This window comes from Monodelphis domestica, chromosome 4, assembly GCF_027887165.1.
Source record: "Monodelphis domestica isolate mMonDom1 chromosome 4, mMonDom1.pri, whole genome shotgun sequence".
NCBI lineage: Eukaryota > Metazoa > Chordata > Mammalia > Didelphimorphia > Didelphidae > Monodelphis > Monodelphis domestica.
Window position 1 is genome coordinate 350,346,722 of NC_077230.1, and position 18,685 is coordinate 350,365,406.

At 36.6% G+C, this 18,685-nt stretch overlaps 1 protein-coding gene across 1 annotated transcript in view; it reads left to right on the forward strand.

The window, feature by feature from the left end:
* Positions 1-18,022, forward strand: part of RRM1 (ribonucleotide reductase catalytic subunit M1) — a 39,510-nt gene extending 21,488 nt beyond the window's left edge. Inside the window, exons 13-19 of the mRNA XM_056795072.1 lie at positions 430-579; positions 1,447-1,668; positions 3,330-3,406; positions 6,352-6,487; positions 9,647-9,742; positions 14,646-14,834; positions 17,274-18,022. Of these exons, the coding sequence (XP_056651050.1) occupies positions 430-579; positions 1,447-1,668; positions 3,330-3,406; positions 6,352-6,487; positions 9,647-9,742; positions 14,646-14,834; positions 17,274-17,459 (1,056 nt within the window). The 3' untranslated portion in view covers positions 17,460-18,022. The remainder of the gene's footprint in view (positions 1-429; positions 580-1,446; positions 1,669-3,329; positions 3,407-6,351; positions 6,488-9,646; positions 9,743-14,645; positions 14,835-17,273) is intronic.
* Positions 18,023-18,685: the final 663 nt, after the last annotated feature.

An 18,685-nucleotide genomic window follows, 5' to 3' on the forward strand; every position in this document is an offset into this window, starting at 1 on the left:
AGGCACCTTGGGTCAAAGAAGGTGGACGTTTTAGTCACTTTGTTCCAAATTGCTTTAGAATGGTTGGACCAGTACTTCTGCCACCAGCAATGTATTTCTATTTTTTCTAACCCTTCTAACACTGACTTTTCCCAAGTTTAATTATTTTGCCAGCAGTTGTCCACTTGTGAAATACCTAGGTATTGTACTTAGTGAGAAATAGAGGAGAGGGCAGAATCTAAATTTCTTGGAATTTGAAAGATGATAGAAGAACAATGGCACAAATGGAGAAAAGGGGGGATTTATTGTGGTACTGTGGTAAAACAGAAAGCTGTTGAAGGTCAGATTACAATTCTGTGATTTGATCATATATTGACAGTTCTGAGGAAATTGAAGCTGTCGTGTATTTAACCTCTGTGGTATCTAATTTGTAATCATTTTGTATTCTAGGTTGCAGTCTGTAACTTGGCTTCTTTGGCCCTGAATATGTTTGTCACATTGGAGCACACATATGACTTTAAGAAACTGGCTGAGGTTACCAAAGTCATTGTTCGCAACTTAAATAAAATTATTGACATTAACTATTATCCAGTCCCTGAGGTATGATTAGTTAGCTTTTTAAATTTAACTTTAATAAGTGCTAGCATTCAGAGACAAAGAAATTTTTATCTCCATGAGCAAGTAGTTACTAGATTAGAGTCCTCATAGCTTGTTACATGTATTTTTGATAAAACTATTTTGTCTAATATAAACTGCCCCCAACAACTGGCAGGAGAATTTTCTTGGTTATTATTTTGGTGTCCTATTGCTATCAAAGGCATTTGTATCCAGTACTATTTTGAGAAAACAGTATTCTTTTGACTTTTATGAATTTTTTTTTGCTCTTTATTTCACTGTTACTAAATTGTGAAATTAACTTCATGCTTTATAAGAAAAACAATGGACAGTATAGATTGTGGCCAGTCACTATCCAAAAGAAATTTTTTGAGGGGCAGCAGGGCATGTTACTACCTGGGAAAGGTTATTAATTGATACTAATTTTTTTTCAGTTCCTGATGCAAAAGGACAATATTATATGAGTGATTTAGACTGGGAATAGCTAACTGACCAGCCTCTTTAAGATTTCTGTTCTTTTATAATGTGAAGAAAATGCATTCAACACACATATTTCTGAAAGATTTTAGCATATAGGAATAGTATATGTCAGAGGCAACATGCAATAGTAAAGCATTGGACTTGGAATTAGGAGATGTGAGTTCCTGACTGATAATTTCCAACTGTGGGCAAATTGGTTAATCTCTCCATGCCTTAGTTTAATCTTTTGCAAAATGGGGATAATGGTTTTGGTACTACTACCTCTTAGGGTTATTGTGAGGAATGGATTTTGTAAGCTATAAAGCATCATGGAAATGTGTTATTATTTGAATAGTCATATTTTTCCTTTTCTTTTTTATGAATGACACTAAGGCAAGTTTATCAAATAAACGCCATCGCCCCATTGGAATTGGAGTGCAGGGTCTGGCTGATGCATTTATCCTGATGAGATATCCTTTTGAGAGTCCTGAGGCCCAGTTACTGAATAAACAGATCTTTGAAACTATTTATTATGGAGCCTTGGAAGCCAGCTGTGAGTTGGCCAAAGAGTATGGCCCCTATGAAACATATGAAGGCTCTCCTGTCAGCAAAGGAGTAAGTAAACTGATGAAACATTTATTGCTATGTACTTGTGCTTTCTGGACTGGAGAGAATTTATCTAAACTCTGCTTATACTTTGGAAGAGTCATTTCTGCAACAATGAAAATTGCTTGAAGTGACTTATAGTTATTCATATTAATGGAAAATGGTTCCTCCCCACATAATTAATTGATTATTAATTAATAATTTAATTGAGTCTTATATTTGGAAAGAACCTTAAATGTCATGTAATCCAACTTTTATCTAAATTTCAATCTCTTCTGGTATATTCTCAGTGAGCTGTGATGCGGATTTTATTTGAAGACTTCAAATATTGGAGAATTATTCGTGTCATCCTAGGCAACCCCTTCTACTTTAACAACTCTAAATATCTTACCCCCCATTGGCCACTGTCTGCCTTTCTAAAACTTCAACCAGCTGGTCCTAGTTCTGCTTTCTAGGGCTAAAGAAAACAAGTTTAATACTTGACAGCCTTTCAAATATGATAAAACAGTGATCCTGTGTCCCCTCTGCTTTATTCCAGGATGAGTGTTTCTGTTTTTTTCAACTAATCCTTGTAGCACATGATTTTGAGATTCTTTCTGGGTCTTGGTTTCTCTTAAAGGTTGAATTTTAAAATGACTTTTAAAATACTTTTCTATCTTTGTATTTCTACAATATTCAGATTGGCTTCCTGTATTTGGAATCCTTTCTTGAAGATTTTGGGGAACATACCTTTATTTTTTTTTTAATTTTATTGCAAACTTGCTTTGTGTCTTTTTAATAGCACCTTTGGTAGAAATATTCTCAATTTGTAAAATTATTACTAATCCTTGTCATCCCTCTTGGATGTGCTTAAGCTGGTCATTTCTCTCATTTAAAGTGTGGTTCTTAGAACTCAACATTGCTACATATCTTAATCAGAGTAGAGTAGAGTAGATTTTTGACCTCCTTTGTTGTGGACATTATGCTTCTTTTACTTCAATCTAAGATTGCACTGGATTTTTTGGATCTGTGTTGCTGATTCATATTAAGTTTACAGTCTCCCTCAACTGTTAGTTCTTTTTCTTTTGAACTGTTTTCTAACCATGTCTCACATACATACATACATACATATACATATGTATATGAAACATCTACAGATGCCAAGAAAATCAGTTTTCGTAGTAGAAACAGGACATCTAATTATAAATGGATCACATTAAGCCATTCTGAAGGAATATTAGGTTAGCATTATTGGGTTTTAATACATTTTAAACAGACATGGACTAGGGATTTGTATAGAGCAGTGTCCAGATCACATAACATTTCTTGTCAGGAATTTACACACTTCATTTGTAATTTACATGCCTTTTACAGAAGAGGTTTTGAATGCCAAATATAGATAATTTTCTTGGTGACTAGCTTTATCTTGTGGTTTTAAATTTGGTCATGATATTGATTTAGGTGTCTTTTAAATGACTTCTATAGAGAAGGATCAGTAAAGTGAAAAGAGAGTAGAATCTTATTCCAATCTTTCTGGCTTGGACTTAATCAATATTTGGCAATGGGGAAGACTTGTTAGGACAATTGCACATTCTTTTTCTGTGCAGAACTCTGATGGAACTTTTTGTTTTAACATGATTTTGAACTCATTTTAGATGGCTTGTCATAAATTTGGGTTAATTTCTCTTCAGATTCTTCAGTATGATATGTGGAATGTTGCCCCTACAGACCTTTGGGACTGGAAAGTACTCAAGGAAAAGATTGCAAAGTGAGTAAATTGTATTGGCAGGTCTTCTTTTTCTCAAGAATCTAGCTTCTCACATTAATCCCAAAGTAGTTACTTTAGTTACTCATTCATAGCACCAAATGCTGAGTTTTCACTTCAACCACTAAAATTATTTGCAGTTTAGCCATGTTAGGACTATAGATGGATTTTGCTTGAATGTGTTGTCATAGAAATAAGTTTAAAATTGCTGAGGAAGACTTTGGTGGGTAGTCTGCTAAATTTTGATTAAGTGTGTGTGTGTGTGGGGGGGGAAAGTTCAGTCTTTGTCTTTTAAGGCTTATGGGCAAGATAATTTCCTGAGTGAGGAATGGAACCTAGGTTAGATATTTCTTGTTTTATTTTATAAATTTATACTCTGAAGATTGTTAACATTAATATGAAGACAAGTATCTTGTTCAGTATTACCTAGAGGTAATATCTAAAATCCTTGATGTATACAAGTAGGAAGTATGTGGAGGATGTTTTTTTAATATGAATGTAAAGTCAATGTCATTTATTGAATAGAATTCCAAATTTGGAGTTGGATTTTTGTTCATATCCATCTTTGACATTAGCTGTGTCACCCTAGGCAAATCTATCATTTATGTGTCCTAGGATTTATCTATTCCATCTGTGTTAGTGGAGGATGGAGTTGCCTACCACTGACAAAATCTCAAATCCTTTGTATTTTCATGTAAATTCAGCGGAAATAGTTTTATTTTGTACTGTGGCACCCACAAAATGTATCTGTATCTTTATTTTTTAATAACCCTTACTTTCTTAGAATCAATACTAAGTACTGGTTTGAAGGCAGAAGAGCAGTAAGGGGTAGTAAGTTCAGGATCATACTGCTACACAAAATATTTTAAAAATTCAAAGTAAGACCTCTAGAATGCTGGGTACATTCTTTGTAGAATTGTTAGAAAAATAGCCAGGAGTTGCACAGAATGAGAGGTATGATGATGGTCTGATCAGTAATGATGGAAGGCAGCACTCAATAATGAGGTCAGAATGCATGGAAATATATACATGCATTAATTTTTCAGAGTATTTTTATTTTGTTTTCTTACTTAGTCCTTACAAAAGTCAAAAAGAATTAAAATATGTAAAGTGTTTACAAAACTTGGAAATTTATATAAATGATAGCTATTATTAAAAACTGAGATAATTAGTATTAGTAGCTGACATTTATATAGTGTTTTATATTTTGAAAGCCTTTTATTTATATCATCTCATTTACCCTTACAAAGAATCTAAGCTAAGAGCTGTGGATGTTTTCCTTATTTTCCATATGTGATAACTAAACCTGAGAGTCATAAGTAGGCAGAGGAAGTTTTATTACCTAGTCATAAGACAAATATTTCTATAAGGTGGAATTTGAAACTGTCTTTTTGGTCTTGGTTCAACCTTATATCTATTACATCAGGCTGCCTTATATTTCATACCTCCATTTTACAGATACTTAGATGGAGGAATAAGAAATGAGGTCGCATAGTTAGTGACATCTCGGTGAAAAACCTCCCTGAGTCATGATTAGATATGAATTAGAATCATCAAGGTGCCAAGTAGTATGGTTAGTGCTGTGCAATAAATTCATGGGTACAAAATATGGGGACATGACATGGGCCTTTTCATTAGTGAAATTAAAGGCTTAGTAGGGAAAAAGTTTTCAAAGTAGTTTTGCATCTGTTGTCTCTTTTGGTCCTTACCTGTGAGGTTTTGAGAAGAGGGAATATCTCCATTTTATTAGTGAGGTTATGACTTATATAGTCAAGTTTTCCTTCTAGGATTCTATACTTCTTGGCTGCAAAAGCACACATCCTTTTATGATATATATAAAATGTACTAGTGGATGGTGAAGAAGGGCAGTTTACTTGTTACTAGGCAAAAAACTGCCTCATGTAGGAGGTATTCCTAGGGATGTTTTCAAGGGAGAGAAGGAAAGAACTTGATAAAATTTCTCTGAAAGTTGATGCTTAAGAGAAAATGGATTCAAAACATGCTTGACTATATAAATCTTCTCTTCAATTTTTGACTCATATAGAGAATGGTTGAATATAAAGATGCTCAGGGTTAAGGAGATTTGTCAGATATATACAAATTTATGTCCTAAAATAAGGGGACAGCAAGTTGGCACAATGGATAGAGTGCCAGGTCTGGCTTCAGGAAGACTCATCTTCCAGAGTTCAAATCTGTCCTTAAATTTGTGTGACTGTGGGCAAATCACTTAATGCTTCTTGTCTCAGTTTCCTCATCTGCAAAAAATAAGCTGGAGAAGGAAATGGCAACATATCTTTGTTAAGAAAACCCCAAATGGGGTTCCAGAGAGTTGAATATGATTGAAAATATTTTTAGAAATCTAAAATAAATTGGATCCCGTGAAATGAATGATTATATATCAGTGCTTATTATTTGCAAGGCACTATTAAGCATGGGGGCAGTGCCCTCCCTCATCCCCTTTAATGTCCCAAAATGTGAGTGGCATAGGCCAGGGAATGTTGGATACTGCCAACATAGAGCCACCATTAGTGTAATTGTAGTTATTCTTTTTTTTTTTAAACCCTTACCTTCCGTCTTGGAGTCTATACTGTGTATTGGCTCCAAGGCAGAAGAGTGGTAAGGGCTAGGCAATGGGGGGTCAAGTGACTTGCCCAGGGTCACACAGCTAGGAAGCCCAGGGTCACATAGCCCAGGGTCACACAGCTAGGCTGAGGCCAGATTTGAACCTAGGACCTCCTGTCTCTAGGCCTGGCTCTTAATCCACTGAGCTACTCAGCTGCCCCCCATTCTCTTTTTTAATAGTGGCCCTTCTGTTGTCTCCATAATGAGTCAAGCTACCCCTACCTGTTCGCTACAGTAGCATTCCATTTTAGTAGCTTGTATAATTATATGTTTGGAAGATTTTAGCTCTGAGGACAATGCCACATTATTTTGCCTTTTTGTTCTAGGTATGGCATCAGAAACAGTTTGCTACTTGCTCCAATGCCAACTGCCTCTACTGCTCAGATTTTAGGGAATAATGAATCCATTGAACCGTATACCAGCAACATCTATACTCGGAGAGTCTTGTCAGGAGAATTTCAGGTGAGATGATTACATATCAACTTAGAAAATATTTACTGCTTAGTTCATTTTAAGTCTACTTATCTCTTCTTTGGCTCCTTGCGGCTATGTTGAGATGCCTAAATGAAATAAGAGGTATAGGTTGGAAAACAAATTAATCCCTCTGAAAGTTCTCATAGTTATCATGGGGTCATATACTTTGACCTCAGCTAAATTTTGAATCTTCATAGCCATTAGTCAAGTATATAGTAAGTTTGTTATTTGTCAGGCCCCAGAGATACAAACGTAAAGAATGAAACAGTCTCCAATTGCAAGGATCTTACATTCTAACCGTGTTGGTTAAGAATCTGTAAAGCATTATTGTGTGATCTCAGACAAGTTACTTCTTTATTTTTTACAAGTGACTTCTTTTGGGACCTTGGTTTTCTCATTGTTAAAATATGAAGGTTAAACAGGATGATTTTTAAAAGGCTTTCTCACTTCTTGAATATTATGATTTTATGGTATTGAAATGTGAAATTCCATATTTGGAATTTGATTTCTCTATTGAAAATTTTGGAAGATTTACTTCTTTTTTCTCTTCAGTATCTACTGAAACTGCAATGTGTTTGTTAATGACTCCATTGGTAGTCTGATGCAAGATGATCACTGGTGCTTCTCAGTCTTATGTACTAAGACTCAGAAACAGTATGCATAGCTCCAGTGTTGTAGATGAGATCTTTGGACTTTATTTAAATTCTTATTTACCCCACAGCATACTTTTTAAACAAAAAAATTAATTAAAAATTTTAAACCTAAAAAATTAAACAATATTTTTAAACATTTTGGGGGGCTCTGCGCATGTAAATTTTCATTCCCCTTTTCAGTTTTACTTGTATTATGCTACTTTTTTTTTTTTAAGAAAAAGCAAGAGTAAGAAAAAAACTCTGCAAAACCAATCAATACTTTGAATATATCTTTATATGCAATATTCTATATCCAAAGACCTCACACTTCTGTAAAAGAATGAGGTGCAGGTATCTTTTCTTATTTCTTCTTTGGGGCTTGTTACTTTTTAAAAAAATTAATTAATTTAGAATATTACATGATTCATGTTCTTTCCTTCCTCTCCTCCCTCTCCCCTCCCATAGCCAACAAACAATTCCACTGGGTTTTACTTGTGTCATTGATCAAGACCTATATCCATATTATTAATATTTGCACTAGGGTGATCATTTAGAGTCTACATCCCCCATCATATCCTCATCAACCCATGTGACCAGGCAGTTGTTTTTCTTCTGTGTTTCTACTCCCATCATTCTTTCTCTGAATATGGATAATGTTCTTTCTTATAAGTCCCTCAGAATTGTCCTGGATCATTGCATTGCTGCTAGTAGAGAAATCCATTATATTCTATCAGTCTCTGTGTTTAATGTTCTCTTGGTTCTGCTCCTTTCACTCTGCATCATTTCCTGGAGGTCATTCCAGTTTGCATGAAATTTCTCCAGTTAATTATTCCTTTGGGCACAATAGTATTCCATCACTAACAGATACCACAATTTGTCAGCCATTCCCCAATTGAAGGACATCCCCTCATTTTCCAATTTTTTTTTGCCACCACAAAGAGAGTGACTATAAATATTTTTGTATAAGTCTTTTTCCTTATTATTTCTTTAGGGTACAAACCCAGCAGTGGTATGGCTGGATCACAGGGCAGACAGATAAAGATAGGGCAGAGAGCTTGCTTCTGGTCCTTTAAGGGAAAAGCATAAAACCCAGTGAAGAGAGAATTCTTGGCTCCATGTTCTCTGGCAGTCTGAGAGAACAGGGGTATCTGTTTGTGCTCTCTTGCCCTGACAGTTGGTGTCTATCTCTAAGGCCTATTCCCCACAGGATGTTGAGTTGCTGAATTATATGTGTGTGTGTGTGTGTGTGTGTGTGTGTGTGTGTGAGAGAGAGAGAGAGAGAGAGAGAGAGAGAGAGAGAGAGAGAGAGGGGGGGGGGGGGGGCAGAGAGGCTACTTAACTGTCAGTTGACAGTTTGGGTTTCATATAGTACTTTAAGAAGATAAAGATTTAATTTTAGCTTAGGATTAAGTTAGTTAGGGAAATATTATTGAAGATAGCTGGGTGTAGTTAAGTTAGGTCCACCTTGGTGGACATGAAGAAGCTGCACAGAAAGCAGCCAGTTTTGGTGGGGTGGTTATTTAGAAATATTAGAATTAGAGGGGGCAGCTGGGTAGCTCAGTGTATTGAGAGCCAGTCCTAGAGATGGGAGGTCCTAGGTTCAAATATGGCCTCAGACACTTCCCAGCTGTGTGACCCTGGGCAAGTCACTTGACCTCCATTGCCTAGCCCTTACCACTCTTCTGCCTTGGAGCCAATACACAGTATAGACTCCAAGATGGAAGGTAAGGGCTTAAAAAAAGAATAAATATTAGAATTATTTTAAGAGATACCCTGTCCTATTCCCAACTCCTGTATCCTGTTCCTGCCTCTCCTCATAGAGATAAATAAATAAGAGTTGGAGTAAGCTTTTTCCAGCCTTCTATCCACTACTGTCAAATAAGTTACCCCTGACAACTTTAGTTACTAATAACAGCTGGCCATTATAAACCGTCAACCAATACATTATCAGTTCAATTATATTTATAACAGCTTATCAAAAATAGTTTGGGTTTCAACAACATACCAGCTATTATTTACTTATAACACTTCCCTTCTAATTTTGGTTGCATTGGTTTTGTTTGTACAAAACCTTTTTAATTTAATGTAATCAAAATTATTCACTTTACATTTTGTAATATTCTCTATCTCTTGCTTGGTCTTAAAATCTTTCCTTTCCCGAAGATCTGACAGTAAACTATTCTATGTAGCCTTCTTTATATTTAAGTCATTCACCCATTCAGAATTTATCTTGGTGTAGGGTGTGAGATGTTGATCTAAACCTAATTTTTCCCATACTATTTTCCATTTTTCCCAGAAGTTTTTGTCAAATAGTGAGTTTTTGTCCCCAAAGCTGGGATCTTTGGGTTTATCATACACTGTCTTGCTGAGGTCACTTACCCCAAGTCTATTCCACTGATCCTCCCTTCTCTCACTTAGCCAATACCATATTGTTTTGATGACTGCTGCTTTATGGTACTCAGTAGTTACTTTTGAGTGTTCATTTTACTGTTTTATATCTCACCATTTTGTTCAGATTGTGAATCCACACTTGTTGAAAGATCTGACAGAGCGAGGCCTATGGAATGAAGAGATGAAAAACCAGATCATTGCCTGTAATGGCTCTATCCAGGTACAGAATAAGTGTGAAGTGTGTGATGTTGTTATTCTCATTGCCCACCTCTACCCCCTTACTTCTCCCAGGGAATGTTGGGTATGTTGATTATAAACTGCATTTCTATACGAGTTTCTGTTATTGCCTAGTATTCACAGTCATAGACAGCATGATTTGTGGGCCAGATAGGCCTTACCTTTTAGTGATTTGTTCAGTGATAAGGACTTAAAGTTAAGAGAGAAAACGGAATTAAAATATCAGGTGTGACTAAAGTTAGTAAACCCATAATACTAATCCCTTGGGCCAGGAGTTCTTATCCTTTACATGCCATAGGCCCCTTTGGCAGTCTGATGAAGTCTTTGGACCCATTTTTAGATCATTTCTTTAAAATTCATAATGGGAGGAAATGCTAAATTTCATTTAGAAGTTAGTAAAAATAAAGATGTAATTTTTTCCCCCATCCTAGTTTATGGACTGCAGGTTAAAAACCCTGCCCTAGTTACTAGATAATCTCAGAGGTAGGTATACAAATAGTATCGGGCTAATGACTGCAACTACTAACTACAAAATAATATTTATGTGGCTTATATTTCCTTAAGTAAATGTAAATTGAATTGGATTAGTATTATTCAAGTGCATATATACATTGTAGACATTTTTCCCCCATCTAGATCAGTAATATGTCATAAATACAGTAAACTTCCTGTGAGGAATCTCCCTTGACTGGTGCATATTGGGAACTAGTTTTCAACTTAAAGAGTTTCCTTCTTGTTATGAAGCTAATTCCTTAACAAAAAAGTGATTACTATGAATTTAAATGGATAATAGAGAAATTTGATCTATTTTATAATGAATTATTCTATTCCTTTATTTCCTCAATTGCTGCCTCCTCGGCCTTAATCTACTTTCCTTTGATGTTCCTTTCTATAGAGCTCAGATTTTTTCCTCCCCATGTATTATTGTAGTCTAGAGTTCTGGAGGGTTTCCCAAAGTCATAATGGTGTGGGTTTAGCTTTGGCCAACTAATTTGGGTTGCTATTTAACAGTATCTAAGCCAGTGGTCACGTATAATAGAGACTAAAAGGGTATGGATGAGGTGACTGAAAATTATATAGCATTTTAAGCTTTCTGTCTGGTTCTGACTCTTACCATCGTTATTTAACCATTTCTCCTTTGAAGTTCACCACCCCATCCTTGTTGCTGCCAACTACCAACCTCTGAAGCACTTTGCTAATCTCACTGGCTCTGCAGCAGTCTTAGAGGATCTCCATACTCCAGCGCCTGACATTGTTCTTGGTGTCTAGTGATCATTGACACTCTGGCCTTTTACTACTTTATCCTCTTTTCCTCTTCTGTTCTGTGATCTCTACTTTTTTATGACCTTGGCCTCCCTGAGATGTGTTCATATTTCAGACTTCAGCAACACCAGAAATTATTCCAAGCCCAAGATCTGAACTCTTGATATAAATACTTGTTCTCACCTCTTTATTTTCCTAAACCTATTCTTTTTTAGCTCCTCTACGCATGTTTCCTGTTTTTTCCAGCTTTTCACTATTACTTAGGTAATGTGGTGAGTAAAAAGCACCCTGGTGTGATTTAGGGTTAATAAGGCTCTAAAATGGGGCTGACAATACTTAATAGACTCTGTGAGTTAGGTGGCACAAGAATGAGTAACTGAATTCCCCAGCATCATTATTGTTGTCTTTTGGAAAGCTTGACCCCATAGTTAGCTATTATAGCAATTCACTGCTCTTCCCCCTCCTTGAAATTTTATTCCTTGGTCCTCTTGCTGCCTCCACCCTAATCATTCTGACCCCAAGTCCCTCCTGTGATCCTTTTCATTCCTATTCCAGAGCCTCTGTGGGCAGTTCCGAGGACTACTCTAATTAATGCTTGTTATCTGGCCTTAGCCAGCCCCTCTTGCTATGTTGGCCCTTTGTTTTTGATCCTTTATTAAGCAGCTGTTCTGTACTTTGTCCTCTAAGCTCCCAACTCCATGACCCCTCTCTTAGGGAGATAACGTCACTTAACCTTGTCTTAAATTCACTCATCCTTCTTGAATCTCCAACTCTACCCTTCAGAACTTTTTTTGCCATTCTGCCTTCCTTTCAGTCCAAGAGGGGCTCTCTTCTTCCTTGCCAAGGATCACCCTTTAATTTTAAATAAAATGAAAGAACCATTGTATTGATCAGACTTCTTTTGTCTTTTAAAATTGTTCCCTTTTACAGTTTTGTTTTCTAGCTCTTGATCCTTCTCTTCCTTTGTTTCTTGAGGAGTCTGCCAAATTGATCATTCCTCTTAATTTTCCCTTCTCACTAGACTTCCTTTTTTTGCTATTAATCTCCCTTACCCCTTTTCTTCCCTCTGTCTCCTATTATCTATTTATCTCTTTTTCCTTCCTTCTTCCTCCTCTCTACCTTATTTCTTCAAATTATTTGTCCTGTGTCTTTCTTCCTCTTTATTGCTAAACTCCTAAAAAGAGTAGTTCATACTCAACTCATTTTCTTATTACCTAATCATTTCTCAGCTCCTTTCAGTCTGTCTTCTGTTCTAAATTCTCTGTTGAAACTTTTCTTCAAAGTTTCTAATGACCCCTTAATTAAGGCAGCATGATATAGTAGAAAGTTCAGGACTAGAAATTCAGGTGAAATCTGGGCACGAATCCTACCTCACTTTTTATCTGTGTTTATTGTGGGTGAATGTGGATTTATGAAAATAGGGTCTTAAAAACATTCAATTCCCCCCTCCCCCCCATTATCAAGCATTTATTTTTTCTACTTATCCATTCCCCCTTTCCCCCCTGGGATGGGGGTGGGGGGAGAAAAAGAAAACTTGTAACAAATAATAGTCATGCAAAACAAATTCTCATATTGGCTATGTCTTTCTGCATAAAAGCATTACCTCTCTTTTGGGAAGCATTTTCTTTTTTCCTCTCTCTCTCTCTCTCTCTCTCTCTCTCTCTCTCTCTTCCTCCCTCCATCCCTCCCTCCCTCCCTCCCTCCCTCCCCCTTACCTTCCAGCTCAAAATCAATACTGTGTATTGGTTCTAAGACAGAAGAATAGTAAGCATTAGGCAATGTGGGTTAAGTGACTTGCCCAGGGTCACACAGCTAGGAAGTGTCTGAGACTTGGCTCTCAATCCACTGAGCCATCTACCTACCTGCCCCAGAGTAGATAATGTCATCATTATTGATCATTGTGTTGATCAGACTATTTTAGTTTTTAAAAAAATTTCCCTTTTACAGTTGTTTTATAGCATAAATTGTTCTGTTTTTGCTCACTTCACTGCATTAGTCTATACTAGTCTTCCCAATTTTCTCTGAAACAATCTTCATTTCTTTCTCTCTTATTCCCTCCCTCCCCATCTTTCTCTTCTTTCCTCTCTTCCTTTCCCTTTTCTCTCTTTCTCTCTCATTCATCCTCTCCCCCACTCACTTTCCCTCCACCCCTTTTCTCTTTCTCTCCCTTATATTTCATCTGAGAATCAATACTATATATTAGTCCAAGGTAAAAGAATGGTAAGGGTTAGGAGATTGGGTTTAAGTGGCTTGCCCAGGGTCACACATCTAGGAAGTATCTAAGGTCACATTTGAACCCAAGATCTCCCATCTCTGGGTCTGGCTCTCAATCCATTGAGCCATCTAGCTGCCCACTCTTTCTTCATTTTTTACAGCACTATAAATTCCATTACATTCTGGTACCATAATTTTTTCAGCCATCCCCTAATTGATTGGTACTCCAGTTCTTTGTTATCACAAAAAGAACTGCTATAAATATTTTTATACATACAAAATCTTTCCTCTTTCTTTGATCTCTTTGGGTAATGTTATATTGTTGAGTTAAAGAGTATTCCCAGTTAAGATTTTTGTGCGATAGTTCTAAATTACTTTCCAAAATAACTAGGAACCAAGGGAAGAGAAAGTATCCAGATAGGATAATTAGCTCACAAGCTTCAGAGTGATTGAATTTTAGTATTTAAGAGATCATTAGTAAATTTTGGAGAGGTAAGTTTCATTTGAAAGACGGGTTTGCAAAATGATTAGGTGATAAGGAAATGGAGGCATTGATTTATAGAAGCTTTTTGAAAAGTAAGAAAGAAATGATAATTTGATGGGGAGCCAGGATCATCAGTTTTTAAGGTATGTGGGAGAACTGAGTCTATTTCAAGGTTTTGAAGAAGGAGCCAGTAGATAGAGAGAGACTGAAGATCAGAAAAAGAGTTGAAGGATGATCTTTGGGACAAATTGCTGGAGGGGATGGATGGTGGGAACAAATAAAGATTAGCTTTGGCAAAAAAGGACATCTAAAAAGGTTATGGCAAAGGAGCAAAGTGGAAATTTGGTTCCATGCTTCTGTGTGGTTGTTGCTTGCTCAAAGTTCTCAGCAAGCCATCTTATTTCCCTAGAGAAGCCTAAGCTTTTATTTTAAATCCACAATATTCCTGTGATGTATTTGGTAGGGTTTAGGTGGCTTGCTCACTTACAAGTAATAGAATTCATTAGTTTCATATCAGGTAAGGCATTCAACCTAGCAGTTAGATTTTCTGGCCAGTATTCTCTGCTTATACTGTCTTTTCCTCCATTTTCTCTTGTTCAACCCTTCCTCCTTAAAAAAGCTTGATAATGAATTTTTTTACTTTCTAGTGGCCTTTTGGTAACTATCTTCTCCCTTTCCCCCCATACCTTCTATTGTAATACATAAATAGAATCAAGAAAAACAAATTTACACGTTGACCATGTCTGGAAGCATACATTTTAATGTACCAAGAGGTAAGCTTTATCATCAGTCCTCTTTAGTTATTGGTCACCTTGAGCAGAGTTCTGAAATCTTTTCATTCAGAGTTTATTTTCCTTTAAATCATTGTAGTTCATGTTGTCTTCAAGAATGAGAAAAAATGAATTTGATCTTTTCTTTCTTTCAGAGTATCCCTGAAATTCCTGAAGACCTGAAGCAGCTCTATAAGACTGTGTGGGAAATCTCACAGAAAACTGTTCTCAAGATGGCAGCTGATAGAGGGGCATTCATTGATCAGAGTCAGTCTTTGAACATCCATATTGCTGAGCCCAACTATGGCAAACTCACCAGCATGCACTTCTATGGTTGGAAGCAGGTTAGTGAAGAGCTAGAAGGAAGACTTAATCAAGTCATTGCATTTTAGACCCAGGTGGTTTTGTTTCAGCAAAATTATCTAACCTGGAATTTTTTACCTTTATTCATTTTGCCACTTTGTGGTTTTTTTTAAATTTGGGCAACTGGCATTTATATATATAGCAGTCTCCCAATAGTAGCTATTTAATTTTAAAGGTACTATTTTCTGTGGCTAGCTTTGAAGGGTGATACAGAGGATGGTTAATAAGGAATTATTTATAAAAGTAGGTATCTGTAGGAGTTTACAGAGCTATTTTGGGGGGCATTTAGTTTTTATGTGTTTAATATTTTGCAGAATGTTAAACCAGAATATAGTGGAACAGCCAATGCTTCGGTTTCTTCACCACCCACTTGAACTCCTACTCTAGCTTTTATCTCTTATTACTCTGTTAAAATCGTTCATTTCAGTGAAATTAAATAATAGGATCATGAAATTTCATAGTTGGAAGGGACCCTAAAGATTCTTTAGCTTAAATTTCCTAATTTTATAGATGGCAAAAGTTAAGACTTGGAAAAAATGGGCTTTTCCTGTGGTCATTGTCCTCACTTCATGTGGCATTTGACATTGTCTACTTACTCCCTGAAGCTATCTTTCCTTTCCTGGTTGCCTTGACCCTATCCTTTTCTGGTCATTTCTTCCTTTGGCTAGCTGTACTTCCTTTTTGGCTCTTTTTCCTTTTTCTTCTTTCTCTCCACTCATCTACCCTCATAACTTTAGTTGTCAGTTCTCTGAAGATGATTCCAGAATTGTCATCCTCAATTTGAGTCAGGTAGCACAGTATATAGAGCACTGAGCCTGGAGTCAGGAAGACTTGAGTTTAAATCCGGCTTCAGACACTTAATTAGCTGTGGGACCTTGAACAGGTCTCCTAACTTCTATCTACCTTAGTTCACCCAAATGTAAAATGGAATTAATACCTCCGAGGGTATCATTTGTAAAATGCTTAGCACAGTGTCTGATAGGTACTTAATACCTGTTTCTCCCCTTTCCTCTTTCTATCATATTCATCTAAGTACCATTCATCATTTCTTTCATAAATTTTTTTCCCCTTTTACATATAATGGTCTAGGTCCTTGTCACCCATGTCTTGACTCTTATAAACTGATACCACTTATACTAACATCCACTCAAATTGTAAATTACTGCTTTATACTTGTCACCTCTCTGTTCCAAAACCCTTTGATCACTTCCTTGCATAGAAGAAAGTTTAGGGAGCAGCTGGGTGTCTCAGTGAATTGAGAGCCAGGCCTAGAGACAGGAGGTCCTAGGTTCAAACCTGACCTCAGACACTTGCCTGCTGTGTGACCCTGCGCAAGTCACTTGACTCCCATTGCCTAGCCCTTACCACTCTTCTGCCTTGGAACCAATACACAGTAGTAATTCTAAGATGGAAGGTAAGGGTTTAAAAAAAAAAAAGAAGAAAGTTTAACTCTTTAGGTTAGCATTCAAAACCTTCCAAGTAATGGATCCTACTGCTCTCCTAATCTCTTGTGGCTTTCTACTTCAGCAAAACTAGTGGATTTTCTAAAAGGTACCGCTTATAACTCTCCCTCTTGGACTTTGTGGTCACTGATCTTTACCGTGTCCTGAATAAAATTAAAGTTATTTGTCTTGCATTCCAAATTTCCCTCAGTTTGATAGTTCTTTATCTTTCCTTGTTTTGGCTTATAACATTTTTTTCCTTCTTGGACTTCTCATGTGAACCTAATTGCTCCCAATATGTCCACTATTTTTTATCTTTTTATTTATGATATTCCTTCTACCTGTAGCCATCCTAAAAACCCTAAATTAAATGCCATATCATCTTCCAAGAAACTTTTCATGGTTTCTCCACACTAGTACCTTCCCTCAATCATCACATAGCATTTTTTCCCTTATCTTTCTGACACTTATTAGCTTGGTGGATAAGAGTGCTGGATGTGGGGTCAGGAAAATTTGGATTTAGATAATAATAGCTATGTGACCAATGGACAAGCCTTATAACTTCTCTGAGCTTCATTTTCCTTTTCTTCAAAGTGGGGATAATAATATCTATTATTACCTCTCAGGGTCATGGTAAGGCTCAAATGAGATACATACAATTTTCAAAATGCTATATGTTAGTCGTTGTTATCAGCATTATCAAGCCAGAACTGTCTTATCTAAATTTTTTACCTCACTTAGCACCTAGCACAGAAGTGCTTGAAAAATGTATTGAATTGGAATTTGTATTTAAGCACACAGCACTTTGCTATTTATTATTGAAAGTGAATGTTTCAAAGACATCTTTCTTATGCCATTATGAGTAGATGGAAGTGGAATTTTGAGAAGCAAATATGAGAGGATATCACATTAGATTTGGTCTAAATATTCTTGTGGGCAGATTCTTACTATTGGTTAATAATATTTTTTTCCTTATAGGGATTGAAGACTGGCATGTATTATTTAAGGACAAGACCAGCAGCTAATCCCATTCAGTTCACTCTGAATAAGGAGAAACTGAAAGAGAAGGAAAAGGTTTTGAAGGATGAGGAAAAGGAGAGGAACACAGCAGCTATGGTGTGCTCTTTAGAGAACAGAGATGAGTGCCTGATGTGTGGATCCTGAGAAGGAAGACTCAGAAGAGGAGGCCAGCACTTCTTTGGAAGCCACATTCTCTCTTTGGGTATATATAGATGTAGTAAATTTACTTTGAAAGAGATGAGGCTTTGCTGGACCTTAGCACAAGGAAAGGGTCAATGCATATCAAGTACTATTTCATTGCAGTATGAAAATATTTTTCTGCTGGTGTCTTGGGAGTGAAGAAGTCATCTTGGACTCAGTGGATGAGCAGGAAAGAGAATATGGGTATATATGGGACTTAGTCACTTTCCTGGGCCCTAGCCCAACTTAGTACATTTTGTAAATTATCATCTCACTAAGCCAAAGTCTCCCTAGGCTGGTATGTTGCCACTAGAGGTAAAGCATATTGCTGGCTCATGAGAACTGCTGATATACCTACTCTAACCAGACAGCTTGGGTTTCTCTGCCTTATCAGTATTTAGCACTAAGAAATGGCTCTTCCCAAGATGTATTGGATCTTATCCCTCTTCTGATTTGCTCTGGATTTCTTATGTGGAAACAGGGCTGACCTACTGGTCAATATGAAATAAATCCTCTTTAAAAATGAATGTTTATGTCTCAACTAATTTTTTTTGTGGTTTTCATCTGAAATGACTTTTCACATCTGATTGTCACATGTCACAGGTTTCCTTTGTACAGTAGAAAGAACACTGGTGCCCAATATAGAAGGATTCTCTTCCTGACTGCATCCATCATTATATGATTGTAGTTTTCCCTTCTTGCAACCTCAGTTTGTTTATCTGTAAAAGGAGAAGTAGGGTTAGGGATTAGATGATCTCTAAGATCTTTTCCAGGTGTAACATTCCCTGTAAACCTACAAGTAAAGTACTCAAAAGAACTGTGAGGACCAATTGTATAAAAGTGACAATTTCTGTTTCTTATGTATGCCTACATATATCATTTTCCTGTTGCCAAGTGCAAGGTCAGAGCTCTTAGCTTTGTCGTCTGACCTCATCTAGAGGGAGAGATTACCCAACACATGAAACTGAGAGAATGCAACAATTACCAAAAGAATTTCTACCACTTGACTCCAAATAATCACTAATCCTTAAATAGCATATTTTCCCATAATTGAAAATGTTTTCTCACTCAATTTTTCTTTAAGCATCCTGTCTAGAATTCTCCTTTGCCCCTTATCAGACTATATCAGTATTAGGTCATATCAGTAGTGGAGTACTCCTGGGATCTGTGTGTGGTTCTGTGCTGCATAA